Source organism: Gavia stellata, chromosome 2 (assembly GCF_030936135.1).
Source record: "Gavia stellata isolate bGavSte3 chromosome 2, bGavSte3.hap2, whole genome shotgun sequence".
NCBI classification, from domain to species: Eukaryota; Metazoa; Chordata; class Aves; order Gaviiformes; family Gaviidae; genus Gavia; species Gavia stellata.
Genome location: NC_082595.1, coordinates 50647692 through 50667178, shown reverse-complemented (window position 1 = coordinate 50667178; position 19487 = coordinate 50647692). Strand labels below are relative to the sequence as shown.

The 19487-nt window shown below is 43.0% G+C and overlaps 2 protein-coding genes across 2 annotated transcripts; both read right to left on the bottom strand.

Annotated features, from left to right (window-relative positions):
• Positions 1–713: 713 nt before the first annotated feature.
• Positions 714–9609, bottom strand: LOC104263031 (pantetheinase). The gene is made up of 7 exons (XM_009819595.2): positions 9397–9609; positions 9162–9292; positions 7209–7401; positions 4589–4880; positions 3035–3408; positions 1102–1272; positions 714–842 (listed from the first exon to the last, which is right to left on the bottom strand). The coding sequence occupies exons 1-7, from the start codon at positions 9607–9609 to the stop codon at positions 714–716; spliced, it is 1503 nt and encodes a 500-aa protein (XP_009817897.1).
• Positions 9610–12875: 3266 nt separating this feature from the next.
• LOC104263034 (pantetheinase-like) lies at positions 12876–18111 on the bottom strand. The gene is given in 9 exon segments (XM_009819599.2): positions 12876–12995; positions 13445–13615; positions 14384–14415; positions 14418–14753; positions 15806–15987; positions 15989–16083; positions 16614–16806; positions 17674–17804; positions 17899–18111. Coding segments are annotated over 9 exon segments (1473 nt in total).
• Between the last annotated feature and the right edge of the window lie 1376 nt (positions 18112–19487).

Genomic DNA, 19487 nt, shown 5'->3' with positions numbered 1-19487 from the left:
AGAATATTTTGAGGTTTCAATTCCAAGTTCCGGTTCAACAGAGATTTCAAAGAAATGATGATTCATGTTGAGTTCTGACCAAGAAGCAGTGGCAGGTTTTGTTTAAGGGTTGGCTCTTTGATCGGAGTTCTTGTTCAGCCTCCATGATGTGCTATTCTGTGCTACCATGTGCCACACGATATGCACCGATGGCATAAACCAAAGCAACACAAATAGGAAAAAAAATGTGTAAAAGTGAGGTAAAAGGGCAGACTTGCATAGGTCAGCATAAGTAGTTGTATATCACAGACAAAGCATTATTGAGCTTTTTTGTGTAGACCTGCCACAAATCACATCTTTCACTGTTTTATTTACTGGTCTCATAATAACCTGCAATTACAAAATATGCAATGCTATTTTAATAAGAATGTATCCTCTGACCTACAATATGGGTTTTCTGAGGGCTAGAAAAATAAAAATCCAGAAAACAGAGAGAGAAACACAACTGCTGTTTTGCACTAATAAAAGATTAGTAATCTTATGATATAGAAATAGATACTTCTCAATAAATGGTAACAATAAAACAATATTGCTGCATTATTACTAAACAAAGCACATTGATAAGAAGTTTGCGCAACTGGAAATAAGAAACATAATTGGGATTGTTGTAGTAGAGAATGCTGTATCTCATTTGGACTTAAGATTAATAGCGTACAGCTTCAGTTATGGTAATATCATGGGAAGGCTGGTGGTTGTGGGTCTTGTTTCAGATGATCCTTTTCATACCACCGTCCAAAAAGCGTTACAGTGACGATTGGTTTTGTTGGCCTCGTCTTACTTATCAAGCGCCCATCATTCAATACCTGATCGAAAAAGGTAAGAGAAGGACATGATTAGAGGAGTACCTGTATGAACAGGATAAGAGCTCAGAAAGATGTGACAAAACAGGAAGAAGGTATGTCAGACCATATCTCTTACTGAAGCTAGTGACTTCATTAAAAGGTGTTCAATAGATCTGATTATTCACTATGATCAAGTTCACTTTGGCTGTTTTGAGACAGTTTATTGCATTACTATCCCACAGAGAACCTAGCATGACACAGCTCCAGGGTGTCGCATTACCTCGAACTCCCCGGGGGCCAGCTGCACCCCGCTGTACAAGACTTCTGGAAAGACGTAGTTAGTGCCAAACGTGCCGCTGAGGGAGAACATCTCAAACTTGGTCTGAGCTGTCTCCACCGGCTGCCCGCATGTGTTCGGATCTGTGCTCTTGCACTTGAGCAGTGTGCATATCTGCAGGGAGGAGAAGATAACATATTTAGCAAGACAGAAACACGCTGGTAGGAAAGCCTTGTGTCATCACAGCTAGTGTGCGTCAGAGCAGGTGAACATCACAGGATCTCTTTCATAATCTTTAAGCAATTCCTTTCCAGTTGTAGCTTATTTTTTCACCCCTTGATCTGGTTGGGGGTAGTCCAGAACTGCATTGCCCTAGTAGTTAGAAATAATGAGTTTCTGATGTAAGTGCTGCCAGAGCACCTTATTTCATACCTGAAGCCCAAGCCTTTCACTTCCACTAATTTTTCCAATTGCCAGTTCTCTTGTTTGAAGATTCCTTTCCCACATGTCTTAGAAAGATGAGTTTGTGAATGGAAATTTTAGGCAAATGAAACAAAGTCTTCCTCATGGGTACATTGTACAACTGTACACACAGGTCCTCTTGCTGGTATTTGTACATGTTGCTAACGACAATTCATTAAATGGCCTGGTAGTCCATGGGAAATCTGAATTTGATGTTCTCCATCCAAATCCTGGTGAATATACGTGAAGGTGATGAAGTTAGCATCCGCTGTGGCAGTTTTGTGTTAGTAGTTGCAGCACACAGAGGAAAGTAGGAATGGCAATGTTTTCCTTTTGTCCTTAGAGTTAATTTAATTATCCAGCTGATAAATGTTTATGGACATCATGAAGAAATACGAAACAGGGCTAGCACTCCTGTGAAGATATTCAAAGGATGCTGGCTGCTTTTGCTGACAGGTGATGGAGGAGTTTTTCTATTTGTGTGAGATACTGGGGGATAGAAGCAGCGTATTTGTAAACATCAGAAGTATTATTCATCAGCAAATATGGTTTTGTGTTGAAATGCAAATAAGCAGAGAAATAAAGAATAAAATTCTCTCAGTATGTTCTGAGGAAATGAAAAAAATACTGAGGGAAAAAGGAAGAGTAGAAATCTCTGTCTTTTCTAAAAAATTCAGTACTGGTAGAGACCATCTGGCAGCTTCCACAATCACTGAAATAAATTTTCCAAGCGAGCTCACCAAGAACTGAATTTATTCAAGCCACCTTCTTAAATGTATTAGATGAGCTGTTTGCTGGCTAAGACTTCCCCCCATATCCTGGAGTCTGTACCAGCTGATATGCAAAGGCCGTGTTGACAGACGGAAGTAAGTAACTAAAAACAGAATAATTTGCTGGCACAATAACTTATGAAGGCAAAGAATTTTTTTTAATATGGCTTTAAGCAAATTCAACCAGGATGTAACTCACTGTCTTCCCAAACATTTAATTAAAAAAGAGGAAGAGTGGACATTTCCAGTAAAAGTCATACGCCATTTCAGTAAACTTCATTGCTACGATTTGAGTAATGACAAAAAATTAACATCTCTGTGACTTAGAGCGTCTCGTAAAGATAGATATGATCAACTGATTTTTTTAACAGCAACTGTTTGATGAAGATTACACAGGAGATTCAGAACACTTACTGCAGATAGTCACAAAAGAGGACCTAAATTTAGTCAATAGTGCACACCTAAAAAAATAGTGAGCATACTCTGGGAACTTAAAAGAGGTTTAGAGACCTCTCCACTGCATTTGTTGGATTTAAAGGTAAGCAGGCTTGGATGTCTTAGCAACTACTTCCCATTGCTAATAAATAGGACACCAGGATTCCAGCATACAAGAAAGCAATTGTCTTTTTCCCCCACAGAACTGAAGGTTTCTCCCTGTAAAGCAGCTTCCTAAAATAAGTACTCCCCGTCCAAAGAATTGTTACCTGCAGGTAGTATTGTCCTTCAACAACATGAAGCCCATCAAAAGCACCTAGCACATAAACTTCATCTTCTCGTTTCCCTGCCATCTTGTAGTTCAGGTGACAGCAGAGGTCCTTCTGGCAAACGGTGAGATTCCCCTCAGGCTTAGTGAGCTCAGTGAAAGTAAACCAGTCATGGAAGATGAGTCCTCCAAAATCATGGTCATTCGGTGAGAATCTTTTGACACTTGAAGCATATGATCTCCAGCTGACAGCAGGCGGGGAGGCAGGAGAAAGGCGAGGGTGTGAATGTAGTTCAGCAACAAGGAGGTGACCATCCTCAGTTTTCATATTGTAGTAGTATGTTCTGGCTCTGTCTGGTGCATAAATACCACTCCCTGAGGAGAGCACAATAGTCAGTCCAAAAAGAATAAAAAATTTCATATTGTCCTTTTAATTGTCCCTATTGCTAGCTTATCCACTATTTCATAAATATTACAGAAATTTTAGTGTCACCAAAGGTGACCATTAGCAACTCAGTACATAGAGCTCATGCTTTGGCAAAGAATAGCATTTATTTCCCTGGGTGAGGTCTGCTCAGTGTAGACAAAGGCAGAGGATGTTATGTTATGGTTGTATTTATGGCCTCGACGGTTCTCTTTCCTCCTGTATGCAACAGAGTTGCTTGAGAATTCTTTTATTCTTGGTAATTGATGTAAAAGGACCACCTAGTGATTGAGACCATCCAAAACACAACACAGGCAAGTATTACAGGCCTGTCCTGGTGAACACAGAAGGTGATAGCAGGTGTCCAGGCCCGTTTACACCGGCTGAGAACTCCTTCCCACGTGGGGAATTCACACCTGACGAGTGACAACTGACAGAGGGAAATCAAAGAAGACCTGTCATACCCATCACTGCTGAAGAGCCACATAAAATGGACAAGAGCAGTAGCGTGTCAGGCATTACAAATGAGAAGCCCCAAGGCAAGACTGTGGTTTCACAGCTCAGTGAAGATACTGGTCCAGCTGAAATATGCTATCCCATAAGTTAAGCTCTAGAAAATCAGTGCTACACTCTTAAAAGAAAATGCAGACTTCTTAGCAGCATTACTGCAACAGGTCTGAAAAATTGTTTTTAACACTTTTCCACAACTGTGTTAAATACAGTTACAAATAAGTCTTTCATTTGGCCATAATAAATGGAGCCATGTGTTGGGTTTACAAGTATATTTATCGTTCGGCATTCAGTTGCAGACTTACAAGTTGAGAGGAAAAGAACCTAAGTTTCAGAAGCTTCTACTCATATAGAAGCAGCAGTAACTTGCTACTTCTTTAGAGGTGTTAAAAGAAAGAAAGGAAAATCCTAAGAAGCCAGGAAGAAGAAAAGAAAACACCACAAGTTTTGCTGTGCTTTGTATAGCACCGGTAGGGACAGGGGTTGTCAGGTTTAAGATTTGGTGACTAGACTTTTCACCTTACAAATAAATATATTATATTCCTCTGCAAAATCACCTTGCAGAACAGGGAATAAAGATTCATGGCTATAAAGATTTTTCAGACAGTGAGAATTAGTTACCTGTCATAGACAAGTTGGTATAATGGGTATTGGCAGCTAGGAAGTTGACACCCATGCCCATAGCCCAGGCAGAGTGAAACTCAACCGCAGTCAGAAACGGCAGGACGTTCATCCAAGCTGTCGGGAAGAGCACGGTGTCCACCTGTAACTCGCTCACCAGGACCACGGCAGGCTCCCGGAAAAGGATGTCGAAGCACGTGAAAATGCCAAACTTCCCAAAGGGGGTCTCAAAGGTGATGGCTTCTGGCTCTTTAGGGTAATTAAACTGAGTTTCTGACATAAAGAGATTATACTGTAGGGGAAGGAAAAAAGAGAAACCAGTTAAAGACACTTACTGCAATATCCTGGAATAATTCCCTGAAATTTTTCAGAATGACGAGAGAAGTTTTTCAACCTGTGCCTGAAGCCTTCACATCTAGGAAGTCAGGCTAAAATTGTATGATCACTGTAGTGCCCAAAAGGTGGACATGAGGAGACACCAAATCCCCTGGCATCTAGCTAGGAAAGCAACCATCTATCTGCAGGTCTGTTGGTGTCAGCCACCTGCAACTCCCATAAAAATAATCTCTCCGGTCTCCCCACCTAGTTTATAATTCTGGTGACCTGAAAGACACACGGAAGAGAAATAATAATGAAGAGGAGCACAGAGGATCTGGTGCCAGGAGACAGGATTGGTAACCTTGGTGTGGAGATGCACAGAAGGGCTTGGAGCACACAGCAACAGCAGGAAGCACAAGACAGTACAGGGAGACTGCAGGGCGGAGAAGAAAACAAGGGTGGTGGTGATGTGGGAAAGGCAGATGATCTCAGCCAACAGAAAAATCCAAGTTTGCGACATTCTCAGCTTTCCAATGTTTTCATTCTTCCTTCACATTCACCTTTACTAAAAGAGTCCTGTAATCTCCAGGTGGCCTGGACAATAAACACATGCCACCGAGCTGAAAAGTAGGTTCAAGTTTACTGAGCTTGTAACTCAGTGCCTGGACCATGCCAGGCTGATGCAGAGGGAACCAGCCTCCACAGTATCAGTGTCCACCTCACCCAGTTTGCTCACAAACAAATGTCTTGGCATAATCTCCAAAGAACCAGGTGAAATACTGGGACCAAAATGCATTAAATAAACAACTGACTTCATTCTAGCCACACTGACATGCTATCCAGCACACGACCCCCAAACAACTTTGATGAACCTTGCAGGTAGGCACATGAGAAAGAAGATACTTTGATTTGGTACGAATGTTTCACAGAATCACAAAATCACAGAATCATGAAGGTTGGAAAAGACCTGTAAGATCATCAAGTCCAACCATCAACCCAACACCACCATGCCCACTAAACCATGTCCCACAATGTCATGTCCACACGTTCCTTGAACACCTCCAGGGATGGTGACTCCACCGCTTCCCTGGGCAGCCTGTTCCAATGCTTCACTCTCTCTGTAAAGAAATTTTTCCTAATATCTAGCCTGAACCTCCCCTGGTGCAACTTGAGGCCATTTCCTCTTGTCCTGTCACTCGTCACTTGGGAGAAGAGACCAACACCCACCTCTCTGCAACTTCCTTTCAGGTAACTGTAGAGAGCAATAAGGTCTCCCCTCAGCCTCCTCTTCTCCAGGCTAAACAACCCCAGTTCCCTCAGCCACTCCTCATAAGACTTGTGCTCCAGACCCCTCACCAGCTTCATCGCCCTTCTCTGGACACACTCCAGCACCTCAATGGCCTTCTTGTAGTGAGGGGCCCAACACTGAACACAGTGTTCGAGGTGCGGTCTCACCTGAGGGACGGTACTGTGCTTCACAGGGCATTCCCCGGCTGAGTGCACAGAGGCCATCAGGCAAACAACTGTGACAGTTCTTTCTGACCTCCACTTCTGTTAAACCATTGCACAGTCTGCCCTACCCATTCTGGATTTCAGGCTTTCTTTAGACCTTTCCTGCTTTCCCCTCTTTTCTCTCTTCTTCTGGATTTCTGATGGATTGTCCAAAGCACATCCAGACAAAAATTAGGCAGAAATAGCATTGTATTCAACCTGTTTTCAGAAACCCAGGTACTTGGTTAAAAAAAAAAGAGAAAAAACAAAGTAAAAGCAACTGGAATTTCAATGCCCTCATCTCTTTTTACACCCAGCATGGGTTTGTCCAGATAATTCCCATTATGCAAAAACTGTGCTGAAACATGATCAGAAAAAAACCCAAAACACGATAGGAAAGGGCCTGTCTTCCTTAAACCAGACTATTCATGTAAGATGAGATGCAGATGAACATTTTAAAATCCTGGAACATGAAGGGTTAGTCTGGTGAAAAGCTGGCATTGAAAAGTAAAGCTTCTCAAGCAGCAGGGTTTCCAGTAATAGGGAGTTAACAAACTGAGGAAGTCAACCAAAAACATACGCCACTAAATTGGACCTGAGGAATCATTTTTTGTTCTAGTCTGTTTTGAGAAACATGACAGCAAACGCAAATTTGGAGTCAACACTTCACAGCAACAGAGATAATTCTTTTAAATTATAAAGAGAAGAAAAATCTGTCATGGGACAATGACTGGCATTTAATTCTCTTGCCAAATGGAGACATTCTGGAAGTAGTGGAAAAATAGCTCCTGATTTTCCAAGGCCACTTTACCTTGTGGTAACGAGCCACCAGTTTCCCCTCCCGGTCAAAAACGACATCGGTGTTGTACTGATAGCGACCATCACTGGGGCAGCTGGGATCACTGGAGTTACATGGCTTCTTGTCCCCGATGTTTGCAACCACGTAGATGGAGTTATTCCTGGCCATGCAGCTGAGTCGTTCCTGCACTGGAGCAGGAGCAAATCTAATGTATTTTAGAAAAAAAGACTAAGAAAATCTGTGCTGTCAGTGGCGTCCATCACTGGAGTGCTGAGGGCATGCCGGCAGCACCTCTGACCCTGCAGTCATGGCAGGGCATGCAGATAGCAGGGTGGCTGCAGCACTCCCTCAGGTTGCTTCCCACACCTTGGGGCAGGTCCTGGAGACCTCCCATCAGTGTCCAGAGGGACATGCTGCCCTCGGGCTGCCTGCCAGCGTCCCTCGGCACCCAGAACATGTTCTGCAGCAAACGGATAATCCTAGAGCTGGGAAAGGGCAGGAGATGAATCGCTGGGCAGAAGAAGAGACTAACTTGGTGTTGCACAGGAGAGTATCTTAGCATCTGGCACAGCAGCACCTGAGGACCGTAGCTCTGGGCCCTCAACACACCAAGGAGCTATGGAACGGACAGGAGCACACAGTCCTCTAGACATGGCATGAACAGATGTGGGATATTCCTTTCAAGCTGTGACAGGCCAGTGCCATAAACTGGCAGCACCTCTGAAGCACCTGCATCAGGCCAGAAAGAGAGCAGACATCCCCCTCTGTAAAGTGGCAATGCATATGCTTTTGCAAGGTGTGCATGGGCCATACAGGAGGACCATCATGCAAGATACATATATAGCACCAAAGAATAGGGCATGCCAGACTGTGATGGCAGGCGTTATATTCCTACAAGGCACTAATGAAAAACCTGATTTAGAACAGTGAAGAGACACACAGATCACCTTCACAAAAACTAACTGTGTGAAGAACGGGAATAAAGACCTGCTTAGATATGCTGCCACCCCACACCCCACATTCACTGAAAGACTGTATATTTTAGCTACTTATGTCTCAGTAAAAAGTTGCACATCCTGCACTTCTCCCCGTTGTGAATCTTCCTCTCAGGACCGTTGAGGAATTACATCGTCACAGATGTAATATTATGGTCTTAGCACTTCATCACCGAGACGGTGCAGAAAGCAGCAGTGAGAAAGGCAGACCACAGCTGTAGTTCCATGGCGGAGCACTTATTTCATGCTGTATGGATCTGAAGTCCAGTGCTCAGCTATAGGTTATCATGTGCCTGCTGGAACATGACATTTGAATGACAGACCATGTTCCACAGCACAGAGACTCTAGCAATTCGGACTTTATCTTAACTGTGAAAAACTAAAATTAAAACTTTCTGGGTTTGTATCACTCAGAGATTTGGACTGACTACTGAGCTCATCACCTCCATTATTAGCTGCTCAGGAACTATTGCTTGGCTGTCCACAAAAATGGTATGTGTGCTTTTATGCATGCTATATTTTCTACATATGAACATAGCATTTGTAAAAAAACAAACAAACCAACAAAGCAAATAAAAACTAGTGTTAGGAATTTCCAATCAGTTCTATTCAAAATAGTGTGAAAATACTGAAAACAGAATGAGAAGCAGCATATTCTGGCATCAAAGCTTTTCCAAAGGAAAAAAAAAAAGAAGTTTCCTCTACATTTAACAACCCGAATTCTGTACATGGTTTGAATTTCTCTCTAAAGTGTATAATTCAAAATCCAATTTTTTTAACAGGGTTCCCTAGTCAATTAGTCACGGACATGCTATATATTTTATCATGTAACTTACCTTCACATGCAACTTGAATTGAAACTTAACCTCATGTCAAAAGCATTAGCAGTTCTTAGGCATTTATTGGGAGCAGCTCGTGACTCCATGAGACACTAGTTTGAAATCACATAAATCACTGCAGAAGAAATCACCTTGTGGGGTCGGTGCAGGGAATCCAGTTCACCGCCGGATCAGGGATATCCTCCAGGTAGGGGTAGATGGATTCTCTTGTGAAACGCCAGCCGTAAATGCCGTCTTCAGGAGTCACAATGATGTGGGCGCCCTGTCACAACAGGCTCCATTAAGAATTCACCCATCAACAGATAACCAGGAGGGTCAGCAGGAAAAGAAAACACTGGTTAACAACGCTCACAATACACCTAGTACCTGCTGGGCGGCTTCCTTGATGGCCCCTTCCAAGACATCCATGTTTTTGTTCATCAGGGCCAAAGCATCACTGGGAGAAACGGGGTCATCAGTCACATCTGGCAGGATGACCGCGTGCTCATAGACGGCTGCAATGAAGGTGTCGGAGGCAAGGGCCTGAAGGACTGTGAGTGCAAACACCGCAGCGTGCAGGAGAGGCTGGGAAGGGAGCATGGCTGGTGCCTCGCAGCTCCTAGAATGCTCTGAGTCACGGACAGTGCAAAAGGCACACAGATATAAAAGAGGGGCAAAGTTTAACTTTGAAGGAGGGAGGAAGTGCTGATCTGTTAAAGCATCACCTTGGAATCAAAGGTCACTGGTGACATATGCGAAAGCATAACAGTACACAGTAAGGATGTTGCAACTCAGCGAGGCTAAAAAACTGGGCAATGCCAAGAGTAATTGTGGCAATAGTAAAACATGTTATTAAACACATGGCTAGAAAGAACGGTCCAATTTTTGTTATACTTTTTTTCTGTTGTTGATTGCAATAAACTTTCACTATCTATGTTGGCTCAACTCTGATATCCAGGTGAAAGGTGGATGTGTCACCCCCGGAGCTAGTCTTCTGTGATGTTTGACAGGCAAAATTGAGGGCTTTAAGAACTGTTTGCTTTATTCCAGTGTCTTCATATTCCCCAGTTCCTGTGGTATGTGCCATTATGTGCAGTTTGCTTCCCAGAGTTTCTTTAGACCAAAATCATTACACAGCATCTCACTGAAGTTAGACGTAATACATTTAACGTGCCAGCGACAGCACTGTCCCTTGCATTTATCCCAGTGGCTCTCCCAGTCGCTTCTGTTTAGCTGTACATCACTTTCCAACAGCCTTCCACCAGAAAATTTGCATCTGGAGGGAATGTTTTCCTCTGAAATCAGGCAGGTAAGCCACCAGCCAGGCCATTAATCGAGTACCTTATTGCCTGGCTGCCACTTACCTGAAGCAGAAGGGCAGGGGAGCTCACCAGGCACAGTGCCATGCCTGCTCCTCTGCTCATCTTTCCTGTCCCCAGGAACATGCTGTTATCAAGAACCCTTAATTTTTAACCTTTTACTTCAATTCAGTTCAAATGTGTTTTTTGCTATGACATTTTCCATTTTTTTACTTTCTAGTAGTTGCAGTATTCTCATTTGGAAAAAGTTTTCTGAGTGGTGGGAAGCAGAAGCGGCTGCCTGCCCACAGCTACAGCAGACTGTCATTGTAGACCTGTCTCAGAAAAGACAGAAATGTGGGTGAATGCAAGCACCAGAGAGTTCCCTGCAAGAGTAGCGCTGACCAAGGGTTTCGACCATTAGGAACATTGATTTGCATCTGGTAACATTCATCTCTAAGTACTTCTCTACATACATTGCTAGATACAGCATACTCATTCAGAAGCCTTAAATATGAGCCTTTAAGAGGCTGCAATAGAGATTTCGGTGATAACTGAAGTAATGCAGCTTGGAAGCCTTTTTTCCCCCACCTCTTTTTCTTATGAAATGAAATATGGCTTGAGTCACATTAACCACAATCAGAAGTCTGAAGGAGGAAGCAGTAAATGCTCCCTTGTTTAGCAACAGCTAGGACAACAGTCAGCCCAGAAAGGTGACTACCCTGGCAGGGCAGAGCAGAAAAAGTTACCAGTGCAGGGGCTGGGGCACTGCCCTGCAAAGTTCAAGTCACAGGGCCAGGACAGGGGGGTTTCTCAGTACCGTGGGATGGAGGCATCCCTGTCTACCTCTGTACCAGCAGGCACCACCACCTACTGCCTGCAGAGCTGGGAGCTCATGCAGGAACAAGGAACTAACTCCGGTTGAACAAACCAACCCACTGAATAAAACTCAACGAAACTACAGCGGTCCAGGCTATACATGGTTGTGGGCAATGTAAGAGGGAGTTTATCCTAGAGCTCCCTCTACCCTTCACACCTCCATCCTCCCAGTCCATTCTCCTCACCCCTCTACCGCACCCTCTCCGTCTCTGCTACTGACGGCGGTTATCTGAGGACTCACTTTTGTGAAACAGGATCCGATTTGATGCTAAATCAGCTTAGCTGTAGAGGTAGTCCGTCTTCAGATCATGGTCCTGCTCCTTTTCTTGTGCTACGAGAGGCTGCGTGGAAGACTACTCCTTATTTAAAGGGTTAATCTTGCTGTGGAGGAGCCTGTGTGAAGGGTCACACCTGCAACCATGCAATCACTGCAAAGCAATGAGGACTTGCGGGCGGGGTGAGGAAATCAGAAGCTGCTCATTTTTAGCAATAGCACAGAGATATGTTGCTTTGCTGTAACCGGACACCATGTCCTAGGGCGCAGATATAAAAGAGATACAGTACTTTTTCTCCACAAACAAGTAGAGTGTCATTTACAGACTAAAGTCTTGTTTTTACAAAGTTTATTTTGCTCAAAACCAATGTATTTTGAATCCTGCAAGTCTTTTTTTTTGTGATGTTGGTCCGATTAAATGTGAACAATGTTTTCATTTCAAAACAAACCTGCAGAACAAACAACAGAATTAACCAAACATAGAAAGCTTAGCTGCGCCACGCAAAGTAATCCAGTCCACTTGCTTAGAAAGTAGTCTGCAGGATCTGCACCCGCACATGTGCCAGTGCGTTCAATCTGTTCAAGCTGCTCACTAGCCTTTCCGAACACGTGCCTGCACAGTCCTGACTCTCCCTCGCACCAGCATGAGCAACCATTTCACAGGAATTCAGATATGCACCTGCAAAATTGTTCATTTTGAGAATTTTTGATATGGACCCACCTGACTACTTGAAAAAGGCGACACAGTTATCAATAGTTTTGTGGAAAGGAAATTTTCCACACCCTAAAACTGTAGCCAGAAAGATTCAAGTAGACTCCTCCAACTGTAAGTTAGGGCACGGCATGATAACACGTTACACTGTGTGCTGAGTTGAATAACTGTTTTTGAAACAACAGTATTTCGAGGCTTGTTTTCTTTTTCAAAGTAAATGATAAAAGTTCAACCATCAGCCTTCAAAGGTTCTGTTAATCTCTGGTTTAGAAAAGTGTATGTTCAGAGATGCAGCAGAACAATGTTGTGGAAATGACTTCTAATACTCCACCAAAAATTTCAAAGAATTAAAAATTGGTTGTTATTGGGCCACAACCCACTGCTATGTGCCTGAATCCTACATCACTAAAGTCAGAGGAATTTCTTTCCTATTGTCCCCAGTGTCAAGGTCAAGCCGGTAACAATCAATGCTATCATACAAAAACACGTATAAAACTGCCCAGCAGAGTAATTTATTTTTGCTGCAAAATCAAGTCAACAAATCAATGTGCAATGACTATGCTGTTAGATAAGGCAATTTGAGAAATAGAATGCCATTCCAATTATAGGTATTAACATTAATTAACATTAACATTATGAGTAATTACAATTAATTAGCATTACAGAAACAAGCAGATGAGATCTTAAAGTGTCTGCAGTGAAATCATGGTGAAGCTTGCTGTGTGTGTGGAGGGTCCTTTTCATACCACCTCCCAAAGAGTGTTACACTCAAAACTAGCTTTGATGTACTAGTCCGACTTATCAGACGTCCCTCAGTTAGCACCTAGTTATGGAAAAGTAAAATAAACAGGAACATCAGCAAAGCAGTACTATTGTATAACAAACATAAAATAGTATGTTCATTAATGTTGACCTAGTTGAGAGATGTGGTAAAAACTACACTTCTGTCTTGAGCAAGATCTTGTTCTAGGGGATCTGGGGGGACAGGGAACAAGGGAATCGGCAAAATGGACCTGCTGTATGAATGCAACCAGGAAAATCAGGCAGAAGTAAAGCTGCCTTGGACATGGTTTAATGGGCATGGTAGTGGTTTTTGGTTGATGGTTGGACTTGATGATCTTACAGGTTTTTTCCAACCTTAGTGATTCTGTGAACTCAAGCCAGTTACTGAAATACAGGACACTGATAACTACCAAGTTGCTTCTGTGTCTTGTAGTCGCTTTTTGACCATTTGTGTTACAAGTCTGACAACTCACAAGGGTTTCCCATTACCTCAAACTCCCCAGGAGCCAGCTGCACCCCGCTGTACAAGACTTCTGGAAAGACGTAGTTGGTGCCAAAGGTGCCACTGAGGGAGAGCATCTCAAACTTGGTCTGAGCCGCCTCCACCAGCTGCCCGCATGTGTTCAGGTCTGTGCTCTTGCTCTTGAGCAGCGTGCATATCTGTGGGGAGGAGGATACAGAAAGGTGAAATACTGCCAAGCTCTCAACAATCAAGGGCTGGATTTGATTGTAAGAAAAACTGTCATGATGAAGAAATGATCCAATACATCTATTCCTTTATTTAGGCCAAGAGGATCCGTGGGTGGCACGTGAAACTTTGTAAAAGACGTTTCTTTGCCAGCACCACAGCAAAGCGTTATGTCTGTGTGTACACACGTGTGTTTATAAGTTATGTGTGCCTTCATGCATAATGCATATGCATTTAGTCATAGATGTGGCATAGTTTGTGACCTAGGGAAGTTAGTTCAGCTCTGGCAGAGTTTCCTAAAAAACTGAAGCCATACTTACTTGCCTACTCTAGTAGGAATACTCTAAAGATATAGAGAAAAGATATAAAGATATAGCACATTAAAAAAAGCACTGAGCAGAAAACAGCTTTTTGTTGTGACAAGAGCATCCCTATGAAGACAGGGAGAACTCTACAATCTTCTCTCCCTTTTGTACACATATATGGAAACCTCCTTGAAGTGTTACAGCACAGGGTCAACTCAGGATCTTCACTTTCATCATCTGTAACATAGAGAGAAAAGCAGGATCAACATCCCTAATGAAGTCAAAATGCATCATGAAGAAAACCAATGTTTTCAGAGGGGCCTAAAAAATGCCTCCTCTTAAACCCCCTCAATCAAAAAAGAGACAAATGCAAATGGGCTGCAAAGAGAGTATTGCAGCCGTCCCACTGTCCAAATAAGAACAGAAAACCTTTACCTGCAAATAATACTCTCCTTCAACAATGTGTGCCCATCAAAGGCACCCAGAACATAAATGTCATCTTACTGCTTCTCTGCCATCTTGTAACTCAGATGGCAACAGAGGTCCTGCTGGCAAATGGCATGATTTCCCTCGGGTTCAGTGAGCTCCGTGAAGAAGAGATCATGGTAAATGACCCCACTGAAATAGCAGTTGTTTGACGGAAGGTGTTTGATCCTGCTGGCATACAACTTCCAGTTAACAGCAGCAGGGTAGTCAGGAGAGAGACGTGGGCATGAACTCAGTTCTGTCACCAAAAGGTGACCATTTTCCGTTTCTGTATTGTAATAATATGCTCTTGGACCGTCTGGGGCATAAATACCACTCCCTGCAAACACATAACACCAGAAAGCCTTTAATCTGAAAGCAAGTGTATGGGACAACTAAGCAGTCTTCACTAATTAAACAGGTGCTAAATTTTATTCTAATGTTTACCAGATTGTTTTGAAACTAAATTAAGTCTTCACAGACTACAATCCTAACCTAATGCATTTTGCAATCAATGGAAAGTAGGCCAAACTCTGATGTTTCATGTATTGTAAGTGACAAGATTACTATGCTAATTATATGCCATTATATATGATTTAAGTGGCTGAAGCTATATGTTCCTCATTGAGTTTAGCTGCATTAGAAAACAGTATTTCTGGTTAAAATGAATGGCAGCGCTACCAAGTCAAAAAAATTCTGTAAGGAAAAGATATTACCAAAAGTCACATCTTTATGCAAGCTCTCATAAATCTTTAAAGCCCAGAGTAAAACCTACCCATAAAGAATATGAGTTGTATGACATAGGGTCATCAATGACTGAGAACTAAAGGAATGGCTCATATCTGCTTTTAGGCAGATTTTAGGCAAAGTTTAGGGCTACATTTCAGCAACACCAGTTTCTCTCACTTCTGCAAGCACAGGCCCACAAAACTTGTGCTTGACTTCCAGCATCTGCTTAGGAAAAATATACAGTGAAAACAGAGCCTGCAAATAAAACTTGTCACAAGGTCTCCAGCCCAGAAGCAATGTTTGCAGGACTCACAAGAACATTTCTCTGAGTTAGGTTTCCACCTAGTGGAGAAAAAAAAGGTTTGGTCCTTCACATGACAAAAGTTTGGTCCAGGGTCAGAAGATGAAGAATCACATGCATAAACTCTCAGGACTGATCACTTAACAAACAACTAAAGGTGTTCTAGGCAACTTAAGAATTTCTGAGTTCTTACATATCACATTTTGATTTCCTTTTTATCGGTACAAGTTCTCTTGTCCTAATCCTGTCGACATGCGCATGCATGCCTAAAGCTGATGGGAATTTCTGGTTAGGTCAACTGCGCTACATAGATATAAATGTTGCCAACATGAACAAGATCAATTAGAGCAATATCACATTACCTGTCATATCTAAAGTGGAGTTGCGTGTATTTGCTGAAAGAAAATTGACGCCCATTCCCATCGCCCATGCTGAGTAAAACTGGACCGCTGACAACAGTGGGAGAGTGTTACCCCAAGCAGTTGGGAACAGAATGGTGTCAACCTGAAATCTGCTTGCCAAGACCACAGCTGGGTCATGGTAGAGTGAAAATGCCAAAGTAGCCAAAGGATGTGTTGAAAGTCACAAATTCTGGATCCTTGGGGTAATTAAACTGTTTCTCTGTCACAAAAAGGTTGTACTGTTCATGGAAAAGAAAGAATGGAGGAAAAAAAAGATTAGAAAAGAAATCAAACCATTTAAATCAGACTAATTTTGAATAAAATACTCATTCACTTAAATACAAGTAATGGAGAATATGTTTTGTGAGCATGCTATATCTTAATTTTGAAAAGGAGAATTCATACCACTGCAAGATGAGTCAAGCACAAATATCCATGGTTCTGATTTATACCAATGAAGGGGATTTGTATTTAGTTAGCAAGAGTTTAGGACATGAATGTTTTAGTGTCTCATGTGTCACTTCCTATTGAGAAGCAGTAAAAGTAGAGGGCTTATTGAGTTTTAATTAATTTAAATTAATTACTTGCTATTAAATTTAGAATAGCAGGAATGAAGACATCTTAAGGTAGTGGCTTTCACCTGCCCTCTGACACCTGCTCTATAATGACTCTATGTACAAATACATTTAAGCCTGGGAAGCAGCTTCTGTTTCACATATTTAATCAACCGAGGATCATGCACTTCCCGAACATTGTAAAATCCCGTTACCTTGTGATAACGAGCCACCAATTTCCCTTCTGAGTCAAAGACAACGTTGGTATTATACTGATAGCGACCATCACTTGGGCACCTTGAATCACTGGAATTACACGGCTTCTTGTCTCCCGTATTCGCAACCACATAGATGGAGTTATTTCTCGCCAGACAGCTCAGTCTTTCCAGCACGGGTGAGGGAGCAAACCTAAACAGCAGGGAAGGAAGAAAGGAAATAAAGCATCAAAACAAGTCAATCGGTTTAAATGCCAACACTAAGACTACAGATCACAAGAATGATAGGTTTAAGTTAGTCAAATCTAATATGAGACAGTTGTTTTCTGTTATGCCACAGAAGGCAGTGGTTTTGTGCTTCAAAGCTTAGTGTGCTGAAACTCTGGCTTCACCTCACATTAACTAAGTGAGGAACACAGGGGTTTCCTTGCAGTGAAAGCAAATCTTCGCACCTTCAAGTCTCCCTTCTGCTGCCGGCGTGTGGCACAGCGTTGATGTTACACTGACACATGGGCTAATCTCAGCCATTCTGCTTCAGCTCTCAAATTGGCTGCTGTGCTGAGGTAACTTAGGATTTGTTTCTTCTACGGTGTGTTTTGTCATCTTTCACCAAATATTGCAGCTTCAAAAAATGATGCAATTTATTAAGGAAAATAACAGAACAAAAAGGCTACCATGTCATGATTCAAAAATATAAATTTGAAATTGCGCAGTTTATCCTTTCAGTAGTAGCTGTTATTTTATTCAAAAATATTCCTAATATTCCTGTATCTTAAACATTTTCTACAACATGCATGGAATACATTACTGAAATGTAGATTCTGTAAGATTTTGTTTACTTTTAAATAATACTAACTAAAATCAGAAGAATTATAGTGAGAAAAAGCAACAGAGAAAAATGAAGTAAGTTGTCTGAAGCTATTTATGGCAACTACGTGATGCCTAACCTGCCTTCATTTCACAGCAGTTGTTCCAAGACATTTAAAACTATCAACAACCACTCCTAAAGGTAGCCCTCTTGCCCATCGGACCATTACCCCATGCATAGGAGGGATGATACCTTCCAGGATCAGCACATGGAATCCAGTCCACCTGTGGGTCTGGGATATCCTCAAGATAAGGGTATATTGTTTCCCTTGTGAAGACCCAGCCATAAATGCCGTCTTCAGGAATCACAATGATATGGGCACCCTGGTACCAAAATACAAACCCAAAAACACCATTAAGAAAATTAATAAATGGTCAGTGTTTACCAAAATGAATGTCTTTAACTCTGTCATAATACCTGTCTGGCTGCTTCTTTGATGGCCGCTTCCAAAATTGCCATATTTTTGTCCCTCAGCATCAAGGCCTCCTCAGGAGAAACCGGCACTTCAGCATCCTTTGACAAGACCACGCTGTGCTCATAGACGGCTGCGACGTAGCCGTCCGGGGCACAGGCCTCCAGAGCAAACAGCACCAAAAGCACAGCAGAGACACGGGCTTTAGGAAGCCCCATCTCTGGTGTCTGGAAGTCACCCAAGAGGAGGACAGGGGCAAGCAAAGGCAGGGGGCTTTAAAAGTGAAAGTCTTGCACAAAACCTGGGAATTCCCCAGAGTGGCAGAAAGCTGACACCGGGAGATGCAATCAGCCTGCCCGGGAAGTCTCACAACATCAAAGGCAAGAGAGCTGCCAGCACTGAGCAATTCTGCCTTACACCACCGGCAGAGAAGTCATGGAGAAGTCACCACTCCGCTGCAGACGAAGAAAGGCATTGCCTGCCAGACCTGCAAATGATTCAGGCATGGCACTGCTGTAGTAATGCAATTCAAGGCAAGCCCAGGTCACAGCAGAAAAACAAGCCGGAGTTTGGGAAATCTCAGCAAAGACCAGCACGGACACATTCCTGCCCAAACTCGAGTGGTGCAGGCAGGGCTGCAGGAGGCAGGTGGCTCTCCCCAAGGTCGGTGCCACCGCATGGGCACTGCCTGTGCCACCCCAGCTCAGGGCTGCTCCGATCTAGCCGAGCACAGTTTGGCTATACCTGGCACAGTCCCTGCTTACCACAGCTTCACAGATTGTACAACTCTGTTAGTAACAGCAGATGGGTATTTAGACCTGCCACCACGTGAGACAAGCACAGCACTAGCCAGGGGGCTGCTGAGCTTCCCATAGGAGATCCCACTGCTCTGCTTAACTGTGTGTCCAGGACCCCTGGATAATCATGGTGGGAGAACATGCTTGTGAGTTGATTTGAACAACAAACCTGGAAACCAGGATACCTGTTCAGGTTTCTTTCGCCTCCATTGTGTACATGAAAGAACGAAGAGGGGAAAAGATGTGTTGCCAGAAAACTAGAGGTGTTAGTTAAGCCCGTCTAGTTTCTACTGGAGTTCTGGTGAAGTTCATGCATTGCAGGACAGCTCATTAATTTCTATGACATTTGTGCTCCTTCTGGTAATCCCGGCCACTTCCAACTCCTAACAGCACAAGTCAGGTAAGCGAACAAGTCATTCCACAAAGGAAGCTAATTAAGTCTCATGTCTACAGACCTGCATCTTGTGCACCTTGCATCTACCTCTAGTCCTCTCAGCTCCTTCTCAACTGCCTCACCATCAGCTCTAGCAGTGTCAGCACTTGATAATAGGTTGAGGTGTACATTCCTGGTTTCAGTAAAGTCTAATACCTGATACAAAAGGAAAGGGAGCTATTGCCAGGATGGTCCCAGGGGAAGTCTGCCCTGTGGTACCCTGATGCTTCACAGTTCAGCAGGCTACCAGAGCAGTTTTTCTTGCTAATGCCCCAAAAAGGGCTCTGGCAGAGAAAGAAGTATTTATGTAAATTCCAGTAGTTACTCACAAGAGAAACTGATTGGAAATTGCTAGGACTGGACC